Source organism: Denticeps clupeoides, chromosome 13 (genome assembly GCF_900700375.1).
Source record: "Denticeps clupeoides chromosome 13, fDenClu1.1, whole genome shotgun sequence".
NCBI lineage: Eukaryota > Metazoa > Chordata > Actinopteri > Clupeiformes > Denticipitidae > Denticeps > Denticeps clupeoides.
In genome coordinates this window covers 9,403,123-9,425,015 of record NC_041719.1, presented here as the reverse complement: position 1 = coordinate 9,425,015, position 21,893 = coordinate 9,403,123, and the positions used below count along the sequence as shown (strand labels likewise).

General features: G+C 46.0%; 2 protein-coding genes across 6 annotated transcripts in view; both read right to left on the bottom strand.

Moving 5' to 3' along the window:
• sgip1a (SH3GL interacting endocytic adaptor 1a) overlaps window positions 1-2,510 on the bottom strand; it is a 47,382-nt gene extending 44,872 nt beyond the window's left edge. The window contains exon 1 of the mRNA XM_028999866.1: window positions 2,182-2,510. The gene's annotated coding sequence lies outside the window, so the exon portion shown is untranslated. The remainder of the gene's footprint in view (window positions 1-2,181) is intronic.
• Window positions 2,511-7,740: 5,230 nt separating this feature from the next.
• Window positions 7,741-21,893, bottom strand: part of pde4ba (phosphodiesterase 4B, cAMP-specific a) — a 105,647-nt gene continuing 91,494 nt past the window's right edge. For 4 of the 5 annotated variants that reach the window (XM_029001863.1, XM_029001864.1, XM_029001865.1 and 1 more), the window contains 10 exons: window positions 20,392-20,504; window positions 14,961-15,054; window positions 12,558-12,733; window positions 12,367-12,465; window positions 12,101-12,265; window positions 11,642-11,741; window positions 11,399-11,553; window positions 11,193-11,315; window positions 10,860-11,042; window positions 7,741-10,756 (listed from right to left, as the gene is read on the bottom strand). In XM_029001863.1, the coding sequence (XP_028857696.1) occupies window positions 10,370-10,756; window positions 10,860-11,042; window positions 11,193-11,315; window positions 11,399-11,553; window positions 11,642-11,741; window positions 12,101-12,265; window positions 12,367-12,465; window positions 12,558-12,733; window positions 14,961-15,054; window positions 20,392-20,504 (1,595 nt within the window). In that variant the 3' untranslated portion in view covers window positions 7,741-10,369. Of the gene's footprint in view, window positions 10,757-10,859; window positions 11,043-11,192; window positions 11,316-11,398; window positions 11,554-11,641; window positions 11,742-12,100; window positions 12,266-12,366; window positions 12,466-12,557; window positions 12,734-14,960; window positions 15,055-15,561; window positions 16,007-20,391; window positions 20,505-21,893 lie in introns of those variants that run through there. The other variant, XM_029001867.1, reaches the window with a different exon arrangement.

Below are 21,893 nucleotides of genomic sequence, written 5' to 3'. Positions count from 1 at the left end.
CATGAAACCCATGTCACCTAAAATCCACAAACGATCTCACCTGGACTGACACACACACACAATTAACAAATTCCGAACGTCCTCCATGTGTCACCATCCATCTGGGTGAAGCAGCTGGCATAACTGCAACACGCACAACTCCCCCGGGCCGAGCGGCGTGTTGACGTTTAAGTGCACCACGGAACCGAACCTCACAGGTCTCGTCACCGTGCAAGGGTGACGGTCACAGGGATTTACGAGACACGTGGGGAGCGCGCAAACACCAGCTGCTACCCTCACCGGCCGACAACAGTCGTCTCAGCCTCGGCTTCGGTGTCATGGGGGGCCAAGACGTAAGCAGGGGACCAGATCCCCTTACAGTCCCGCCCGACACCAATCAGGACCAAACTCCGCTCAACGTCGCTTGGTGATATGATCACCCAAATTATTGGCACACTCACTTTTTCCCCAACTGGAAGCCATTTGTACAATTTGCATAATTCCTCCCGAGCGTCTGCTCACCGATGCACGGCTTTCACAAAGCCAGCAGTCACTCCACCCCTGTTCTCACTCCCCCATACACGCATCCCCACCCACAAACGCACACAAACTCCCCTTTCGACAGTGTCTTGGGTCCTTTAATGTGGTTGAGTCGCAGAGTTGTGTAATAAACTTTAACCAGCTGCTAGATTCTCTCAAGTGGGTGTGAGCCTGACTGAATCACCCCTGTCTGACCTCACTGGGCGCCCCACCACTGGCCAGCACACAGGGACACCGTAAGCCATTAGTCACGGCTTACGTTGCCTGGCCATTAAAACCGGCACACGTTAATCCTGGGGCGAGTAACAACTTGCACGTTTAAAGAACCCGCTAATTAAAACTCCCTAATATGACATTAGAAATCCCATTACTGGCAGAACCATATCAATTAACGAGTGTGTTCAGGTTTTTCCACCAGTGTGCGCGACTGTCATATGGCGAAACATCTCACTGAAAGTCATGTTCTTAACCATAAATTCCTGGTTTTGGTAGATTTCCAACTGTGTCACTTTGCGTGCAATTATGAAAAAAAAAAAAAACAACCTGCAGACAGCATAAGAGTTTTCTTTCAATTCAATAAGAATTGATACTGCCTCAACATTCCTCTTTTAGATCACTTCGTTACTGCTACAGTAGGCTGTGAAGGGCACGCCATCCTCTGTTCGCTGTAGGAAATTAATTGATCAAATAAACGTCGGCAGAAAAAGTCTTGGAACTTGGCAACCGGACAATGGACATCACGTGACAAAGCGTCACTGGTGCTCTGATGGCACAGTTGACTTTCCAGCCGCCCCGACATTCATCGTTAAACAGAGAAGTTTAACGGCATTGCACAAACAGCCCTCCCCGAGCTTTCCCAGTTTCCTACGCAAGCAATTCCTGCTGTTAAGAAGTCAAATCCAAGTGAACGCCCATACAGGGTTTTTCCCCAGCTCAGCAGGCCAAATTCCCATCGTATGTGGCTCTGTCCAATTCCATCATCTGCTGTGGCACGCAAGGCTAAGTCAGCCACCATTTAAAGTCCTCCCTCGCTCTGCCCAGCCATCAATCCAGTTTACGAATTACACCAACGGCACGTTTTCTTCTTCACTCAATTACAATTGAATTACAAGAAAACTTTAAAATTATATGGTAACCACAATATATATAGTTCTGACAGTATCAATCCATCAGCTGTATATACGAAAAGGGGGGAAATACGACAAAACTCTTTTCAGTGTATTCGACTAATTCTTAATGTCTTGCTCAATGACACAGTGGCACAGAAGGCAGCGTGGGCAAAATCTCGCGAGATTCTCCAGCAGCCAGGTCTGCAAAGATTAAAGTGAGGGGAAAAAAAATAGCACTAAATTCTATGTTTTATTTGTCACATACAGTCATACACGGTTTGATATGCAGTGAAATGCTTTTTAGTTAAAAAAAAAAAAAAAAAAGTACAGGGTGTTGATTCGACTATCTTGTTTTTGTTTATTTTTAATTGACACTTGAGGTGATTTCTGCCCCCTTTTTCTACGTTCCGTGTAGCTTTACAGAGTAATTAGAAATGAGTGTTCGTGTGTCACAGCACCCCCTCTAACGCGAGAAGGAGAAGGAGGAGGAAGAAGCGCGACGAAAACATGGGAGCTACGTGACACCGCGTTGTTCCATATATAATATATTCACCTTCCGCGGCTCGGGACAAGCGTCGTCTGTTCACGGCAGAGTTGTGTGGGGTTTTCGCTTCTGAGAACCGCACTCACTGACCACTCAACGCCGGCTCTCCCACCTGAGCCGAGCCTGAACCTGGCGACAGCAACCAGGCAGCCCGTTCGGTTCCGTTCGGTTCCGTTCGGTTCCGTTCGGTTCCGTTCGGTTCCGTTCGGTTCTGCTCGTGCACTACCTCCCGACCAGAGTCAGGATGGGAATAAATCCGCTCACAAACAAATATCCAGACATCGTTCAGGACGCCAGGCTCGTGGAAGAGTTGCGTAAGGACGTCTCCTGGGGAGAAGTGAAGTGTCATGGTGTGAACTTTCCCACAACTTCAAAATTAAATGTACGGCCTGGCAGTAACGTTTTAATCGTCAGGAGGTGAAAATGATGAACTCTCGCGAGAACAGAGAAGATAATGGCGCAAATTAAAAACATGGCATGGGTGTGTCTCAAGCAAATTCTCATCCGGCTGCCACACGCCTGTTCGTTCGCCTCGTTCAATGTTCTTAATGTAGTGTGACGGAATTTATTTTATTTGAGAGTTAAGCGACACTTCTACGCTTAAGTGGAGTGATTGCTGACCCTTTGTTTTAGGCTCCAAGCACCCATTTACTCCCCTATTACGATTTGCAGAAAAGCTGTGATAATTGTTTGTTTTTTGTCAAATTGTCTGTACTGGACATGCATGCATCTACATTGGTAGATTCTCACTGAAGGCAACAAAACTATGAATGAACACATGTGGAGTTATGTACTTAACAAAAAAAGGTGAAATAACTGAAAACTTGTTTTATATTCTAGTTTCTTTGCTCTGATTACTGCTTTGCCCACTCTTGGCATTCTCTCGATGAGCTTCAAGAGGTCGTCACCTGAAATGGTTTTCCAACAGTGATTTCAGCTGTATCTTGGAGTTCCCAGAGGTGTTTAGCACTTGTTGACCCCTTTTACCTTCACTCTGCGGTCCAGCTCACGCCAAACCATCTCGATTGGGTTCTGGTCCGGTGACTGTGGAGGCCTGGTCAAGTACATAACTCCACATGTGTTCATTCATAGTTTTTATGCCTTCAGTGAGAATCTACCAATGTAAATAGTCATGAAAATAAAGGAAACACATTGAATGAGAAGGTGTGTCCAAACTTTTGGCCTGTACTGTATATATGTGTGTGTGTGTGTGTGTGTGTGCATGTGTGTGTTTTTTTTGCTCACCATTTTATAAGTGTGTTCAGGTGCAGTCAGGTTTCAGCGGCTCGGACCACAAAAAAATACTTTTTTAAATAAAATGACCAGTGATGGAAGATGCACCCCAGTCCTCCCTTGAACCCGGTGCCGTCTCCATCTGATCTGCATCTGCTGTGAATATGCTGAGATTGGAGCAAATGTTCCATTCCAGCAAGTGTCAGGGCGCATTCCGCTTCCTCTGCATCAGAAGCACTTCCTCCCTTCTGTCCCTTCTGCCGCCCCCCTCCCCACCACAACGTTTCGCTGCATGTGAGTCTGTGTGGGTGGAAAGAAAGGGAGAGAGGGCCTGAGCTGTGGAGAGAGAGAAGTTGCCAGGCTGGATAGCCGGGATAAGAAGCCCTGCTTGGGTGCCGTTACTCTCGAGATGGAAAACAGATCAACTAGAGCGCATGAAATAAAAAAAACTCAGCAAACCTACCTTGACACTTCCTTCACAGGCAATGACAGACACACAGTTGTAAAAATGTATTCGTGTTTGGGCTGGCCAGCGAATGGAGAGGAGAGATGGAGGGAGGAGAGGACGAGTAGACTCGTCAGAGTTACGGAATGCCGGGTTTGGGAAAGTGCGGGACACAGACACCAGATCTTCAAGGGTCTGAGGATTCAGGCCATGAGGGCCAGGCACAGATCATCAAATCAAAAGGTTTTTATATAAAGAGCCAAGTGACCTTTTTTTCCACTGGTTGTTTAAGTCTAAGCTCAGCTTCAGCAGGAAAAAGAACCAAACCAGCTTCTCCCCTTGCGTTTGTGTGTGAAACATCCAGGTTTATAGTACAGTAATTAGTACAACTCACTCCAGGAGCAAATCGTCCAGACGAGGGGTGTGTCAGAGGTCACGTCACATTTGAACTTGACATGGCCAACGACCTTGGCGAATGCCTTGGCTCATATGTGGCCAGGCAGTCCTTGGCGGAAAGAGGAGAAGGCATGGTACCCAGACATTAGTCAGATTCATGTCCAGACGGACATCTGGCCCATCCATCATCTTCAAATTCACTGAGGTTCACTTGCAGTATCCAGGAGGCTTCCCTGCTTAACATTATAATGCTGGTGGATTTAAATAAAGCTCATTTTATTCATGATTATGTTTCTGTTTATTCCACTGTTGTTTTATGAGCCTAATCTTGCCTACACATGCACTTTGAGAAGGTCTAGTCATTTGCATTGAACCCTGTATGCAATTAATAAATATAAGTGAATTAATGAATGAGTAATTCAAAATAAAATATATATCTGTTTATATCTTATTATGTTACCCTGTCTCAGTAGCTCAGTAGCTGCTGCGGTGATGCGTTGTGTAGAAATCATCTTATTAACATGTTCATCCACCAGGCTCCTCTCTCCACTCTCATTTGTCTTAATGCAGCATTTCGCTATGGTTCCCCAATACACAGTGAGGCCTTCGAAAGTGAAATGGCTGTCACACGGTGAACACAACAAAATGCATTTGTAAGATGGAAGTCCCACGTCCATGGCTTTCTTTGCCTTTGTCTTGCGTAGAGGTTCCCCACGTCTTTGTCAAGCGGCCTCCCCTCAGACAAGAGGTGTGAAAAGCCAGCCATTTGCTTGAGGTCCCACGAAGAGAAGGAAACAAGACAGAGAAATCAAAGGAAAGATCCTGATTGGTCTGTGGATTATTTCTGTAGTTTTGGGAGCCAAATGTATAAAATATTTTTCTCTTGTGGGCTGTCTTGACTTTCCTCTTCCATTGAGAGCTGGGGGGTGTTGCTTTCTCTCCTTGTTTCTCCCGGGCTCTCTCGCTTCCTCTATCCCTTTATCCTTTATTTTATTTGGGGTTTTTCTGTAACATTGGCACCTTTTTTACATAAAATATTTCCATGTAACTTCAATAGTAATCTACTGGTGTTAATAAATTAGACTGGTCTAATAAACTGGTCATCCTCTATTGTGCCATGCCTCTTTAATGGCAGGTAACATCTGATTCGGAGTGTTTTTAATTCAGTGCTTGTGCGGTTTATTTCTTTATGGGGCAGTGGTGGCCTAGCGGTTAAGGAAGCAACCCCGAAATGAGAAGGTTGCAGGTTTAAATCCCGATCTGCTGAGGTGCCACTGATATGCCACTGATCAATGCACCGTCCCCACACACTGCTCCCCGGGTGCCTATCATGGCTGCCCACTGATCACTAAGGGTGATGGTTAAAAGCAGAGGACACTTTTCTTTTTGTCACCATGTGCTGTGCTGCAGTGTTTCACAACCACTTCACTTTCGCTTACACATTTAACCCATCACCCTTGGTGAGCAGTGGGCAGCCATGACAGGTGCTTTGATTTGTTGCGGTCCGGGTTTCGAACCGACAACCTTCCGATTACGGGTCCGTTTCCTTATGAGCTAGGCCAGCACTGCCCCATCCAGTTAGACAAGCAGCACTTGAACACAAAATGGTAGCCAAAAATAGGACAAAATGTGCAAAACTAAAGCGCCATGATGGTAATTCAGACAGCCTATGCGAGGAAAACATATCTCTATTACATTCCTATAACAGCAGTATTTGCACATTGTTACTTTGCACCCTCATGAGTTGTTTCTCTGGTTTTTGTCTGCATTGTTGTTCTGTTATTTTGGCACTGCTCATCTTGCGCTGCCTGTGTTCCCTGTTTGCACTTTATGCAGCCGGTTTGTCTGTCGCACACATGCACTTTATGTCAGTATGTAACTTTTTAGAAATGTTACATGCAGCACCAGGTTCCGGATAAACGTTGTTTCGTTTCACTATGTACTGTCTAACATGAAATGACAATAAAGCTCAACTTGAACTTGAACTTGAACTTGAGTTTTCGATGTAATGGTTTTTACAGGGAATTTTACTGGGCAGGAACCACCTCTAGCTAGGCCACCACCACAGAGAAATGGCCTTTAAAGGTCTGATAGGACTGATGATGACCCAGTCAGAAGAGGATGAGGAACAAGATGTCAGTACACAATCTGTGCCTGGTGCCTGAAGTGTTCTGATTATTTGTCATGTGTTTAGGTGTCCTGTTTAAAGGGATTTCTCTGAGGTTCTTACAGCATTTTCTGTTTTGAACTGCTTTACACTTTTAAGTGTAAAGTAAAATTCTTAGACATTATACTTTTACTGTGCTCCAGGATCAAGCACATGGTAGAGTCATATGGAGCATTACTAGAGTCCTCAGCATTGCATCTAGGCACAGTTTAAAAGACACATTGCCAGGAGCAGCGTCTCTCGTCTGATTGGCCAAAAGTTAAAAAATAGCCCTGGCAGGAGATCACTCGTCATGATTTACCACCCTCATTTACCGGAGTAATATCCTCGGGGGGAGAGGTGCCGGAGAAAAAGTAGAAGAGAAAGAGAGAGAGAGAGAGAGAGCGGGTGTGTGTCTCATATCACATATCTTTATTTGCCTTCCTAGAAAACGACAGGTTTTTCTCGGATCCTGCATTTGATTCCATGGCCCACAAAAGAATTTCTGCACTCGCAGCAGGCCATAAAAGTTATGACGCACATGTGTGCTTCAGGAACCGGTCGGGGAGGGATGAAGTTGCCCCGTGAAGACCCTTCACGGGGCAATGCTATATCCTGGAGCTGCGTTGGTCTGATCTACCTGTTTATTATTAGCGCGTGACCTATTACTGAGAAGGCTTCAGTCGCGCTGTTGATGTCACGGAAGGCCAGATGATCGTAGCAGCTTGCTGCGAAGAAAAAATTTGCACCAGCCATTGAGCCACTTGGGAGCATAAGGCCTATAAAAAAAAAAAAAAAATCCTGTCTGGTAAACAAGTTTTCAAGAATCACCCGAAACGCTTTTCCTTGTTGGGCTCCTTTCCGTTAATGAGAGGCGAGGGCGGGGGTATTTTTAGTGTAATTAGATAATGCTGCAATGAAGAAAAAAAAACCTCTGCTCTGTCACCAGGGACCAGCCATATCAGTCTTGTTCATCAACTTTTTTCTTTTATAAGTGGCTTGATCCAATTGCTCACTAATTATGTCTGTTTACAAAGGAAAAGGGAGGAGCAACAGTGGAAAAAACGAAGACTCGTCAGAGGTCAGAGACCCTTGGCGAGAAAGGGTTAGGGTTGAGGGGAATTTGTCTTTGCTGATACTGATTGCACTGCACACATTGCTATTGTTTCTTTGAAATTCATATGTCCCTATTTTTAATGTCTTCATTTCAGATACTTGTTGGGCCTTGAATCAGAAGAATGATGGCACAGAATCTGCCAGACCACGTCAGCCAACGGAGGAAGGATGAGACAGGCAGAGAGGCGATATATTCATGCTTTTTTTTTTTTTAATCACTTAATAGAAAAAGTACTTTCAGATTTTATTGAACACAATATACAATATTATACCATACATTGTGTGAAACACTGAATATCCACCTGCAACAATGTGAGATTAAACAGACATAGAAAACCCATCCGTCATGCAGATAGTGCTAACTTGGGCTAATCATTTGGACACAACTCGGACCAAAAGATTCAACATAGATTTAACAATGTTATACTTACAATTTGAATTTCAAAACTGTTAACAAGTTTGGTCAGAAATAATATTCATATTAATCATAATAAAATAGTAATAATAATTCACATTAGCACAAATAATTACAGAAGATCACATTTTGTAATTCATATATATCAATTCACATTGGTGCTTGAAAAATAATGTGACATGCCACCAGTACTGAGCTCAATGAAAGGGACATTGAGTGTTGTTTTGTTTTATTATTATTTTTTAATAACCTGTCAGCAGTTTGCATTCAAAATGCTCTTGAGCTACATACAGCATTCAGTACACTGAACACGGCTGCATTAAAGCCACTACTTCTAGGCAGGTGTCGTGCATCTATAGCCTCTGGGTAACATATGTCTTTTTTTTATGCTGCTGATCTGAGCAGTCAAACATTGTGCAATATATTCATATATATTTATTTATTCATATATATTTATATATAAAAAAACAAAACTATATATTATCAAATTAAAGGGCTCAAATTCTGAGCCCACTAACACATTAAACACCACCACTCTCTGGTAATGCAAGTGCATATAACTTAAAATAGATTTACAACAAAACATCATTCTTATGTACAGCCAGGAGCAATAAATACACTGTTATAAACAGTAAAAGGACTGATGTGAGCTCGAGTGAAAAACCGGACAAAAAGGAGTATAAAACACATGGGCTAGTGACACGTTTGCAGACTTACACACACACACACTCTTTGTCTCTCGGCACATTCACACAAACTCAATCGAGTCGTCACACTGGCCTTCCATCCAGAAGTGAAAAGGAACAAGGTGGTCTTAAGTACCTCAGACTGTGAAAGGCAAATCAAAATTGAAATGGCTTGTCCTTGCTGGAAATTAAAATAAGACAAAAAAAGCAACAATATTCGACAGAAACCCCGGGTTGTGCTCTCAGCTGTATGGTCCATCAGTTTAATGTTTTCTGTGGGTAATAAGAATAAATTGATAGTTCTGGTCACATTTTTTGGTACACGTGTGAAAAAAAGAAAACATCTGCGAACCAAATCAAATTCCTGAATGCCTGTCGAAAGGAAATGTGTGGAAATATCTGGTTATGTGGAAGTATAAAAAAAAAGTCCACTGACGTCAATGGAGAGAGGTGGAGCATCATATTTGTCTGAGGAAAAATTGACCCAAAAGGAAAAAAAAAATCTCAAAAAGGGAATGGCTCATCTTATTCTAAGGTCAACTGTATGCATGTGGTCTTCTTGTGTAGCTGCGTAATAAGACACAATGGTCCACTTTGACACATAAGGCCCTTTTGTATAATGGTTCACTTGAATCACACTCTCGCTCTAGGGTTGGAGGGTAGCATCATTTGGGCTGGCAGGGCTGATTAGAAGCAGCACAGCTAGGTAAGTATCTTTGGCTTCCCTTGTGCAAAGTCTGTTGTCCTCCCAAAAATCTTTTTTTTTCGTCAAAATTCTTCAGGTGGTTTTAGGACATGCTTACAGCTGGAGCATTATACAACCGTACAGGGTTTCGTGAAATATGTACATATCTTAATACCCTCCGAATGGAAGTTCGTTTGGAACTAAGTTGGATGGAGAACCCATTTGATTTACAGTGATGTCTGACTCTCAAGGCATTACATTTCTAAAGCTTACGTGAATTGTAGGTATATGTCACACTGACCTTCCATATAAATGTGTATTGTGCTCATATAAAATAATTACAGTTATTACTATTTGATGAAAACCGAAACCTAAAAGACGATACAAAGTGCAGAATTCATGGGGATTTGTTTTTCTCTCCTTTGACCGGTTGTCCAATGTTTGGATTATTTCTTAATATTGCCAGACATTATATAGGAAGACTCTGTTTTCCAGCTGAGATACAAAACATTTCTACTCTTAAGATGTCGGATCGTTCATTTAGAAAACAAACATTTCACATACATTTTTACTAAAGTGTTTTCAATAAATAAAAAAGACTCTTAAAAAGACAATAGTAAAAAAGGCACACAAAGTCTTTAGACAAATGGTACAGAAAAAGTAAACAGTTTCTTTTTTTACAAACACATGTTTGTCAGTAGTTAGTTTTGCTACCTCCTGACATCCCATTTGCTTAAAAAAAGTCACTTGGTAGAAAAAAAAAAAGTTCTCTCTCAGTAGTGTCAACGCGTCGAATGCTTGTCTCAATCAAACAAACATCACTGGTTGGCCCCCGATCCTTCATGTTTCACCTGTCAATCGTTCAGGTCCAAAATGTCTGCAGCATTTTTTTCCTGAGAGGTCCGTGGCGGCTCCCACGGAAAGTGTCCGTCTCCTTCTCTAAAAGCAAGTGCATGGAGAGGACTCTGCCCCGGGTGGGGGGATGCAAACAAAGCCCCCCACTGGGCTTCTCAAAAAGCAAGATTCCTCCCCCAAAAAGGAAACTGGTTGGGACCTATTATGATGTGAGGAGGTCCTATGTGTCCACGGGTGAGGCGTCCTGTGTGATGATCTCAATGTGCGTAGTGGCCGGTTCCATGGGTTCACCCCTATCCTCTTCATCTTCTTCTTCCTCCTCCTCCTCCTCATCATCATCATCTCCCTGACTTTGCTCCTCTTTCTCTGTTCCCTCTGAGTCCTCCTCTTCCAGGGTGAGCTCAAACTGGAACTTGTCCCCACCGGTGCCACCACCATGCCCCTCCTTGTCAGCATCATAAAATGGTGGTGTGGGACTCTGTGGGATCATGCTCTGGTACCAGTTCCTGTTGTCCTCCAGTGTGTCCAAAATGTCCTGGGCATCGGGATGCACCAGGTCTGCCCAAGTCTCCCACAGTGGGTGCACAATGTAATCAATGAAGCCCACCTACAAAAAAAACCCCAGCACAAAAGGTGTTAATACGACAAATCTATAAATCTGATTAAAAACAAAGCTGTACAAAACTGAATACATAGTTTGGTGTGCTGACCTGCGACTTCTCTACTGAGGCTGTGTGCTTGTCACACATTGGGCTGATCTCCATGCCCCGTTCCCTCTCCCGGTCACCCTGCTGGAAGAATTCCTCCATGATGCGGTCGGTCCATTGGCGGTACAGCTCGAGAGACTTGGTGGGGTTGCTCAGGTCAGCACAGTGCACCATGTTCCGCAGAACCTGAGGGCAATCGGCGTAACGGTTAAGAACGCATTTCTGACAAGCACCAAAGTGTCAGATCTACGAGCCAGGGCATTATTTATTAAAACTGAGAAGAGGTACGAGAGGTTTGACACTTTCCCACAAAGAGGATTAGGAGAAGGCTGGTACCTGTATCCTGTCAGTGTAGTTGTCAAGGAGCAGCACGCCAGAGCTGGTCACTTTCTTCGTCTCCACCATGGTTTTCAGGTCTGCCAGTAAACTCATGTGTTTGGACATGTCTGTAGCCAGTACCTAAAGGCATGAAAAGGGTAGTGGAATTTAGACCATGTCATGTTTTTTCTAAACATAGCACTACGTATGGAGGTGTATCTTACCATGTCAATCACCATCTTCCTGAGGGACTGCCTTTGTTTTTTTGTCAGGTTCTGGAAGATGTCGCAGTTCTCCTCCTGCAGCAGCTTGAAGCCCACCGCTAGGTGGTGGTTCTCGAGGACCGACTCATCGTTGTACATAAGAGCGAGCTCGGAGTCTGTACAGTAACAGAAGGAGGGGGTGAGCCTTTTACAGTTACTATTTAAAAACGCACTGATGTTTGAAAGGAATGGATCCCGACTCACTGGTGTTGATGAGGAACTGATTGGAGACTCCTGGATGGTCAACGTCATGTATGGCAGCAGTGAAAATGGCAGCCAGGATCTCAAGGTCAGTGAAGACAGCCTGTGTGTGATGGAGAAGAGTAGATTTAAATGTTTTATTCTTAGAATCCCCCTGGCCCTGTGCAAGTGTCTAACAGCCTGTGTGTGATGGAGAAGAGTAGATTTAAATGTTTTATTCTTAGAATCCCCCTGGCCCTGTGCAAGTGTCTAACACTAACACTAATTTAAGAATTATTAATAGAATCACTCACACAGCAGGTCAACATTAAATATGACAAATGGCATGGATTTAATAACTGGATTTTGCAGAAAATATTTATCATTAAGGGTAATCTACGTCTGAGCCAAATAAGGGTGACAGGATTGAGTGAAGGGAATGAGAAGACAAAAGGAGTGTGGGTGGAGGTAGACTAATCTTACATCTAGTGCAGGTGTGGAGAGCAAGATGTGGGTGGACTGTGCCACGTCTGCGGCATGCAGGCTGTTGTGGTATGCAACGTCTGAGTGGTAGTGGTCCTCCAGCGTCATCATGTACGTCACAAACGTGTCTGCTGGGATCTTGAACGTCTTTAGCAGATCCCGCTCCTGACACAATGGAAACATAATTAAGAAAATGAGTGAAATGCTTAAGAAGACATAGTATTACTGGTCCTGAACAGAAGAGAAGAGAAGGGCAGGGCCCTCACCTGGAAGATGGCATACATGATGCAGGTAAGAGGGCGGTGGTTGGAATACTCAGAGACTGTGAAGATGTTCAGGCCCCACTTGTTTAAGTCGTCAAGTTCCTAGGGAAGCGTGAAAGAACATGATTATGATTAATTAGGTGTATGATCAGGAATGATCCCTTCAGACTTGATACAGGTTGGTTTTAATCTACCTTGGACAGGAGGTCCTCTTTGTCCGTTTTAACTCCGAACCGCGAAATGCTGCAGTTGGAAACGCTGGGTCCGTGGGACACCTTCTTCACTCCACTGATCTGAGTCATCAGCTGCTTCTTCTTCTTCTCCCGAGCTTTTGGCGTGGGTGAGGGGATCTCCACCTCATTCTGCTTATCTGCGTCAGAAAGGGGGAAAAAAATGCGTCAATCCGCTGCATCTACCTTCCGGATATCGATATGCCGAAGCTCATTTTAGCAACCATACAAGGTTCTGCAGAGGACTGACAGTGTTGAGGCAGCTTCTATTGTTCAGAACCAAAACTATTTGATGGACACAAAGCGGCAAAAAAAAAAGAAAAAAGAAAAAGAAAAATTCCCGTATCACATTCAGCGCTGCTCTGTCTTTTTGTAATGCTTACATAGGCCAATAACAGATCGCACAAAAGCCCTTTGTTTGAAATAGGGGTGGCTGAGGCTCTTCTTTCATGGAGTGACGTCAATATGGGCAGCTCTTGGCTTGCAGAAGGGCCACAGGTGCAGACGGGGATTTGGGGGAAAGGGAGGAGGGTGGGGCGGGCTTGAAAGATTGCATCTGCGCCAGTGACAGGTGTTCAGCCCCGTCCGCCCATAGACCGTCCCCTCGGCGTGAACAGAGTGCCGCCAATCAGATCACCAGTGGAGGCAACCTTTCCCTCCTTCCTTCCCGTCCCTACTGTCACCATCACTTTCAGAAGGTCATCCTTTGAGAGGACGCCGATCAGGCTGCTGGCTCAGTGGGAGACTTCCCAGAGCATCCGCTACTCGGGACTGGAGGTACAGGGTACATTCCCCCTTCCTCCATGGCCCCCTTGGCTGTGATGGAGTGACCGACGAGGGTGCATGGCGAGATGATGAGGGTGCATTTTTTCGTTGATGTCTCCCCCTCCGTCTGATCGGTGCGAGGGTGCAGTGGTGGGGAGGAGGGAGCCCCGTCGCCATTTCGAGCCCGAACGCGAGGGGAAAACAGGCTCTCTCCTACTTGTTCTTCTGGCCGTCCCGGCCGCTGCTGCAGCAGGCGCATGAGAGGACCGCTCGCGTGTTTTGACGCATGTCTTGAGACGCCAGTGCAGCCGCTTCACTGCGGCTGTGTGGGTTGAGGCGGCATCTCTCCTCTCTCTCTCTCGCTCCCTGTCCTCGTTTTTTTCTTTCTGCTTGCTAAGCCTCGTTCTCTCCCCCGTGCCTCCCTCCAAGTCACATGTCCCTGTCATGCCACTGCTCTTTTGCTGATAAATAATTAAGCCCCGTAAAGCGGGCGCCATACGTCGTGGGGGAAACGATTCATCCACTGCATCCCGCGTGGACGGGCTTTTAATTCCACTCAAATCCGATCTCATTATCTGCGCTCTGATGCCCTTTCTGCCAACGTCGGACACACGGAGTAGGAAGAGGCAGGGAGGCTTCCACACGTGAGCTCGCCTGCTACGGTCCAGATGATGCCCTCCCGGAGGGCAGTTTTTATTTTCAAAGCCATCCAGAGCACCAGTGGCCGCAGTGGAGTAGAGAGGCACGGCGGCTTTATTCGCGGAACAAATACACGGATAACGCTCCAGTGTCCCCCAGGTTTCTTGTCCATCCCAGTCTTCCTGCGGACGCAGTGTGTCTCTGTGTGTCCGATGAGGTGATGGGGGTACGGGTAAAAGGGATCGGGGTGGAATATTGTCTCAGTCAGTACCTAGAGTGACAGAACAGTGAGTCACTACTGCTGCTTGGCATTAAGTGAGGGGCTTCCACCATGGTTCTCTGCAGCAGAAGGATCTCTTTCGCCCCCTCCCCACCCGTTCGTAACGGTGCAGTGGGGGGAACCTCTCCAACCAACATCACGACATCCAACTTCACCGCCACCCCGCCTCCAGGAATGTTCCAGATCGGTTCTCCTGCTGTTTGTCCAGTAGGTTGATCCAGTCGTTTTCCCAGGAAAATCATCTCTTCCCTCTCTGCCAGGACGGTGCCTGGAGCTTCCTGTCTTTATTCTTATCCTGTGCCATCAATTCAGATGGCTCTTCAGACTGGACAGGCATTGCCACCCGTCCATCTCAGGCGATTTGTCGATAGCTGGTCTGTCAATCATCCTGGGTTTGAGACGCAACCATGACAAACTGCTGCTCTCAAATGAACTGCAGCCACAACCAAGACTTTTCTTTTGAAAAGTCTGATCAATATTACAGCCAGACAACAATAAAATGCTGTGCTGGGGGGGAACCTGTGTGTTTTTGCTGTGTTGTGCGTTCCAGACCTGCAGTGTGCAGCGCCTGACAGTGCTCGTGTATGTGCGCATGTTTGTGTGTTTGCAGTGGGGGAGCTGTTGGCGTGATGGTGCATGCATTATTTGTTGGACAGGGGCTGCCACACAAAATGCAGTCTTACCTAGGAAGGTGTTGGAGATAAACTCGGACACCTGGTTGCCGGATCGGCTCATCTCTGATAGATGTGTCAGCTCCCGGTTCAGCATTCTCTTAAACTGCGGGGGAACACAGGAGAACATTTGCATCAGCCCCAATGCAGCAACATGAGGGATCCCCAGCGGCAATAACGACTCGACCAAATACCACACTGTAACTAGGAAACAATCAAAAATGCACAATTTAATCAATTATCCAAACATATATGCAGATTAGCAGCATTTCTGGTGCAAAAATGGGATCAACTACATTGAGAACGAACGGCACCTAAATTCGGACATACGCAATTGATGGCCATCTTGAGCCCAGCAAAAAAAATCTTACACCAAAATACAATTCATTGTGCATTTTGCAAATACAAATAACTCTAAATTCATGATTTGTTTGAAATAAATTTGAATACAAATTATGGGAAAAAAAACCAAACAGAAAACAGCCTTCTGCCATCGACTAAAGCCAGAAGAAGGGGGCATTCCTTCACTTCAAGACCTCAGAAACCAGACCAGTGCAGGGTACAAGGAGACCCTCACCACCAAACCGCGACAAATCCACACACGCATACACACCTTAATGTAACCCCAGGACACAGAGAGAAGGTAGTTAGCCTCAGGCATTTTGCAGCTTTGTGGAAGCCCTTATGGCAGCAGGAACTCCGATCCACCGCGAGGAAAAGAAGGTAAAAAGCGTGCGCGCGCGAGCGAGAGAGGCAGAAAAATCCCTTCTTCTCTCCTCTCGTCCTCTCGTCTCGCCCCGCTACCAATCAGCGGCGGGGGTGGCCGGAAAACGGAGCGTTTTCCCCGATCTCACATGCTCTCTCCATGTTGCAGCAGGGAGCAGTTAGGACTGGTCCAGGGAGGGAGATCCACCGAGCCGGGCTGCTGCTGCCACAACTGCAGCTGGAGCTCAGAGAGCATCTAATGAAATATGGAGGAGCGAAAGAGGGGGGGTGGGAACGCTGGGATGCTCATCCGACTGGAGGGGGTCTTCCTCATTCGGATTAGTCCTGCTCGGCTGCGCACTGAACTGCTCCCCCCCCCCCCCCCCCCCTTCTCGCCCGCCTTTCTCCGTCTGGTTTATGGGAAATTTCAGCTTCACCAGCTACGAGCGGGCTTTAATTTGTCGATCTCCCCCAGCCCTGGCAACATGCTCAGCACAGTACGCATGATTTGACCGAATTTGACCGAATGGGGGAGGAGCCCCCCGGGCCATATGAGGGAGGCAGGAGGAAAGGGAGGGGGTTGGGATCGAGGATGCCTTCCCATTGCAGATTCTCCATATCATTCCTCCATCTTTATCCCAGGGATTTTCCAGGTCTGCAGAGAGCCGTGTGCATGAACCCGCCACCGGCAGAGCGGTGCTGGCGTGAGGAGACGTGGGTGCAGTCAGAAAAGGGAGTTTGCGGCACTTCATTAACAGCATCCCTCCGGCGTCTGTTTTTAAAACAGACAAGCAGAGGGAAGGAAATGGTGAAAGAAAGAGTGGGATAACTGCCACTCCTCTTATTTTTGGGTGACATCACCTTAGCTTATTTAACCCCCCCCTCCCCTGTGTAGTGTCTGCCTTTGCACCACCAATTACATGAACATCTCAACGCCATGGCAACAGCATCATGTGACTCGCAAGGCTGCTGTTTTCTGGGAGGTTTCCCCTCTCAAACATGGCTGCCCAGGCGTTGCAGAAACCGTGTGTCTCCTGAGTCACGGCGCTGACAAGATCAATGGCCCGGCGTTCCCGCCAGTTATTAGGGAATGGCAGGGAATACCCTGCTCCACGCAGCCATGTACCATGGGCTGCTGCAGGGAAATAGAACGCATCATTAATCAGCCCTGCAACTGCACTTTCCATTTGGAAGCTGGAAGTAACAGGATTGTGATGGTAATGAGTGATCAATGCTTCCGCAACCTCAGTCCGTGGAAGAGTGAAAAGTGGGAGAGAAAGAAAGAGAGAAGGAGAGACAGGAAGATGGAGGAGAGACGAGAAGGAACAGGGGAGCACGACAGCGAGAGAAAATGCAGTAAATAAGGTCCCACCCTCCCACGCACACCGTGAAAAAACACACACATACACAGTACCCAGTCCCATCACTACTGATTAGGAGGCTCAGGGTACAGGCTGGTCTCACACGGGCTTCTTATACTGGAACATCTGTCAGTGTGCATCACGTTACCCCGTCTACATACAGCAGCGCTCCAACGCAAACATCAGAGGCACTCGGGCATCCTTCCACACAGCCTCATTTTCACGTCGCTCTCTCTCCCTCCCACCCTGCCTGACTCTCGGCCGGACCTGCGGTGTGAAGGTGGGGGTGAATGGAGATGGAGGTTTCATTCTCAAATGCACTCATTCGGTCTCCGAGCTGTTGGGTTATTGCGGCCTGCAGCCACGGCAACTGCTATAATCATTCAAATCCCAGACATATGATACACACACATACACACGTTTCAGTTGACAGCACTGTGAGCACCTACCCCTAAACTATGACGACATTTGGTCTATATCCAATATATACAGTAAGAACAAAAGGAACACAAGCTGTGCATGGAGCCATATAACTTGTTTTGGAATTATTCAAAAAAAGCTCTCCAATCTATGGAGATTTTTTCTGGAAGAGCTCCTTCCTCTGTTCACCCACTAGTGGGCACTGTACACCCTAAAGGACTTGTCCCACATTGTGGAGGGCGAACAGACTGAAAAGTTTGTTCCACACTGCACGAATTTAAGAGTCAGAAATGTGAAAAACGATTCACTGACAGGCAGAGAGTTGTCTCCCGACTCAGAGGTCTGGCAGACATTTGATGCAGGCATGTGTGACATGCTCATTGCTGGGTAAAGCACTTAATGACTTAATGGTCTTCTTGAGAAAGGCACAGCGGTGGAAAGAATGTAAAGAAATTTCTCTGAAGTGACTCTGTGCTTTCATATGTGACCCATGCAGGAGCGTGTCACTGTGTGAATGGAAGCAGGAAGGCAGAGAGAAGGTGAAAACATGAAGAAAAAAAAAAGCATCAAGCATCAAATTACAAACTGATATGAATGCTGGCGATTGCTGCTCCTTGTAGCCTGCACAGAGATGTCCTTACACACACTCACACACACGACACATATCTGCTGCTTACGGGCCATCCTGCCCTGCTCAATGCGATATACAATGAATGAAAGTATTAATAAAGATAATAAAGGATCATTTCCGTTATGCATGGAAAAATATTTTTATAGGCTAAAAGGAAATATTTATCATTAGTAATTATAGTAATATATATTTATCACAAATATATATGTAAATAATATATTTTTTAAAATATAGAAGTAAATTATAATTTTTTTCTCAAACTTTTTTATTAAGATATGCCTAATACTGCAGCGCTAACAGTGCCACAAGTAATAATGCCATTTGATATAATGGTGAATAAGAAAAATCCTATAAACGTTTTGCTGTGTTAGGTGATGGTTCTATGGCATTTAAATTAATGGAGGAACCTCTTGAGACACGTTGCTCTGCACGCACCACTTTACACGTTTCTACGGCAGCGCACGGCCAACAAAAGTTGCCTCACAAAGATCTGCTTTAAAGACTAAACTTCCCAGAGGAAATGCAACCCATGGGAAAATTAAAACTTATCCGACAATTAGAGAATAATTAAAAATAACCCTTTAGACCCTTTGGAAACTTTATAGTGTAAAAAAACTTTGTCCAAATTAAAACTATGTACTAACAAATTAAATCCCCCCACAAGCAAAGTAACTGTAATAAATTCTCGGCTGCCCCCCACCCCTCACCTTTCTCCAGCAGTTGACTTTGCCCGGCTTAATGTTCTCCTTCTTCTCAAAGCAGCAGGCTCCCATTTTAGTGAGCGCGGTGAGGTCCTGACGTTTGGTGACTCTGCCCGTGTGCCAAGGCCCAGCCACGCTGACGTTCCGGCTCAGAGAGGAGCGGTAATGCTACTGAACTGCGGCGAAGTGTGTTGCTCAGACTACACCGGCAGAGAGGAGGAGGCAGGAGGGGGACGCCACACACTCACACACACACGCCCCTCTCGCCATCGGCTTCCTCCTCCTTCTTTCAAAGCAGCGTTCAGACACGCTGACATATTCTCTCAATTCATTAAAACAAACTATTATAAATGATTAGCTTGGTGATTGACGTCAGTGAGATTTTATTTATTTTCGGACGCCCCTGTTTGACCTCAAGCTGGATGAAGATTTTAACTCTGAACTAGAAGAAGTCAGAGCTGAACTCTGGGAAGGGGACAGAAGTCCTCCTGGTGCTTGTTTTAAATGGCTGAAATGAACGAATCACAGCCAGGAGCATCTTTTACTGATATTAGAGAGTCAGTTCACCACTTTTCGTAAAGGATAAGATTATGAAAGCAAAAGTGATACTATGTCCACACACACACACATACACACACACACTTTATGTGCGGTTATATGATGCAACACATCTGTCCTAGAATACCATACTTGCACAACTAACTAACGTCACCTCCTCTGCTGTGCCACACATGAGACATTGGTGAGAGGTGTCACAAAGTTCCACTCTTACACTGAATGATCTGGCCAAAATAACTACAAGGTGACTATCAGGGGGATCATCACGCACATCACTCTTCTTCTCCCATCTATGATGACCAAACCACTGCCCCTGACTGTGTCAACTGAATCATGCAGCTCTGGAAATGCGCCACATCAGCTGAGTGTGTGTGTGTTCTATTGTGTTGTAACTGCCACACTGCAGCAGTGTTTGACGTACTGACGTGAGCAGCTGTGACGGGAGGAGGCTCCATTGTAGTCTGTCCAACTGCGGCCAGGAAGGAGCCAGGAAGCTGCAACTGGAGTTTGAATACAAGTACCCTGTCGCGCGCGCGCACACACACACACACACACACACACACACACATGTCCATATCCAAACACAGAACGCCTGTCCAACAGACATATACTCTTTATGCCACACAAACTCCCATGATAAATAATACCCATGATCATCACACAATAAAATGCCCTGTGCTACACTTGCACGCAGACAAAAGAGCACCACCCTACATACACACATAAACACACAGGCCGATACACAATGCAAAAAGTACTTATATTCTACACATCGAGACAGTGCACTAATGTTTAAACAAGCCACTGAAGGTTCTGCTTCATTTCTAACTGAGCACACAATACACACACACACACACACACACACACACACTAGAGTACACCTTTTAAACACACTTCATGGACATGTAAATCCTGGACGTATGTGCACATGGAATTAAGGCAGAAGCGCTGCTGCAATTTCCTGAATAAAGGAGAAGTGCACACCTGCTGGTCCGGCTTTGGCAGGACCTCTCAACCATTATCCACGTGACCCCCCTTCCCCTAACGCTGACCCGGGACCCACGCACCTTGTTTGAGGCCATGTCGCTGACGGAGCGGTACGTCTGGATGGTCTCCAGCTGGTCCAGACACCAGTCCAGCTCCTCCATGGTCTCCACGGCCAGCTTCTGGTAGGAGTCATCTGGGAAGAGACAGAGGGAGACGGGCACACGATCAGCTGCCGGCCGCTGCTGCTGCTGCATGGCTCCCGGGCGCACAGAGAGGCGCTCCTTCATAATGGGCAACGCCACACGCGGAGAGAGAGGCTTCTACTCCCTCTCGCTCACACACTCGGACGAGCGGAGGCTACTCTCTCACACACACACTGCGTGTCCGTGAGGTTGGGAATAAGAGTGAAAATGGGGGGTGTTTTATTACTCCACCCTCTGCCTGCTCTGACTGACACGGGGAAGGTCTTAAAACACATGCAAACACACTCTTTCCTGTATATTTACAAGACCCAGACCTCAAAGAAGGAAACACACTTGCATTGTGGGTAGCGGTGGAGTGCGTGTGCAGGATGTGTTTGTGTCACTCAACCAAAATACAAAGGAAAACTAGGAATTCAAGTAATGAGACTGGCATCTGATCCACAAAAGAAAACACACACACACACACACACACACAAAGATCGATTTGGACAGATGAGCCCTTGTGCTTGGTTGCTTTGGTGTGGTCAGTCTCCTAGCTGCAGACCAACATAGCAGAAGGCCACAGGCCGGCAGAACTTAGCACGGCTGCGTTGAATGAGACCCCGTCTCTGATCTCTGAGGGTTCAAAGCATCATGGGTGTTTACTCTTCCAGAACGCTAGAGAAACTTTGTGTGTCTTATTTTACTTTTTTTTTTCTCTCCCTTCTTTCACCCCCATGGAGACTGGAGATCCTACTGCCTGTTTGCACACTCAGCCCCATTCCCCTCAGATGCCCGGGGAGCATTCCCCAAATCCTGGAGTGGAGTTGTGTGGGGAAGAGACGGGACCACCGCCTTAGGAAGGACCAAACTACCCGCTAGCCAACAATGGAAAGATTAGGAACAGACTTCCCCCTCAGTTCTGATACAGTCACGTTCTGAGTTCTGAGTCGTACGTGGAGGAAAAAACAGTTTTGAAAAGCTGTATCATCAGCATGCTGGATGCACAGTGAAATAGCACAGACTGCCAGGTTTGCTCGTATTGTACGCTCTTTATTCTTGTCTCCGCATAGCACCCAGCAACAGCATGTGATTAATGTGAGTGATGATAGAAAACCTCTGAGGTTTAATGCAGCAGGGCCACAAGAAGCCCCTTTTCTGCTGCACACTGTGGTGGCATCATCTGCATCTCCCAAGTTCACCTTTTTTCTGCAGTTATTGGAAGAACTAAACTCTAGACTCCATTTAAGGTTTTGTGTCTGGCAATTCCTGTAATCATTTCTCATTTAAAATGTGAATCAGCTTTAGAAAAAAATCTGAATATACAAAAGTTTGGACGCACCTACTAATGTATGGGTTTTAAATCTTTTACATTATAGAACTAAGCTGAAGATAATACA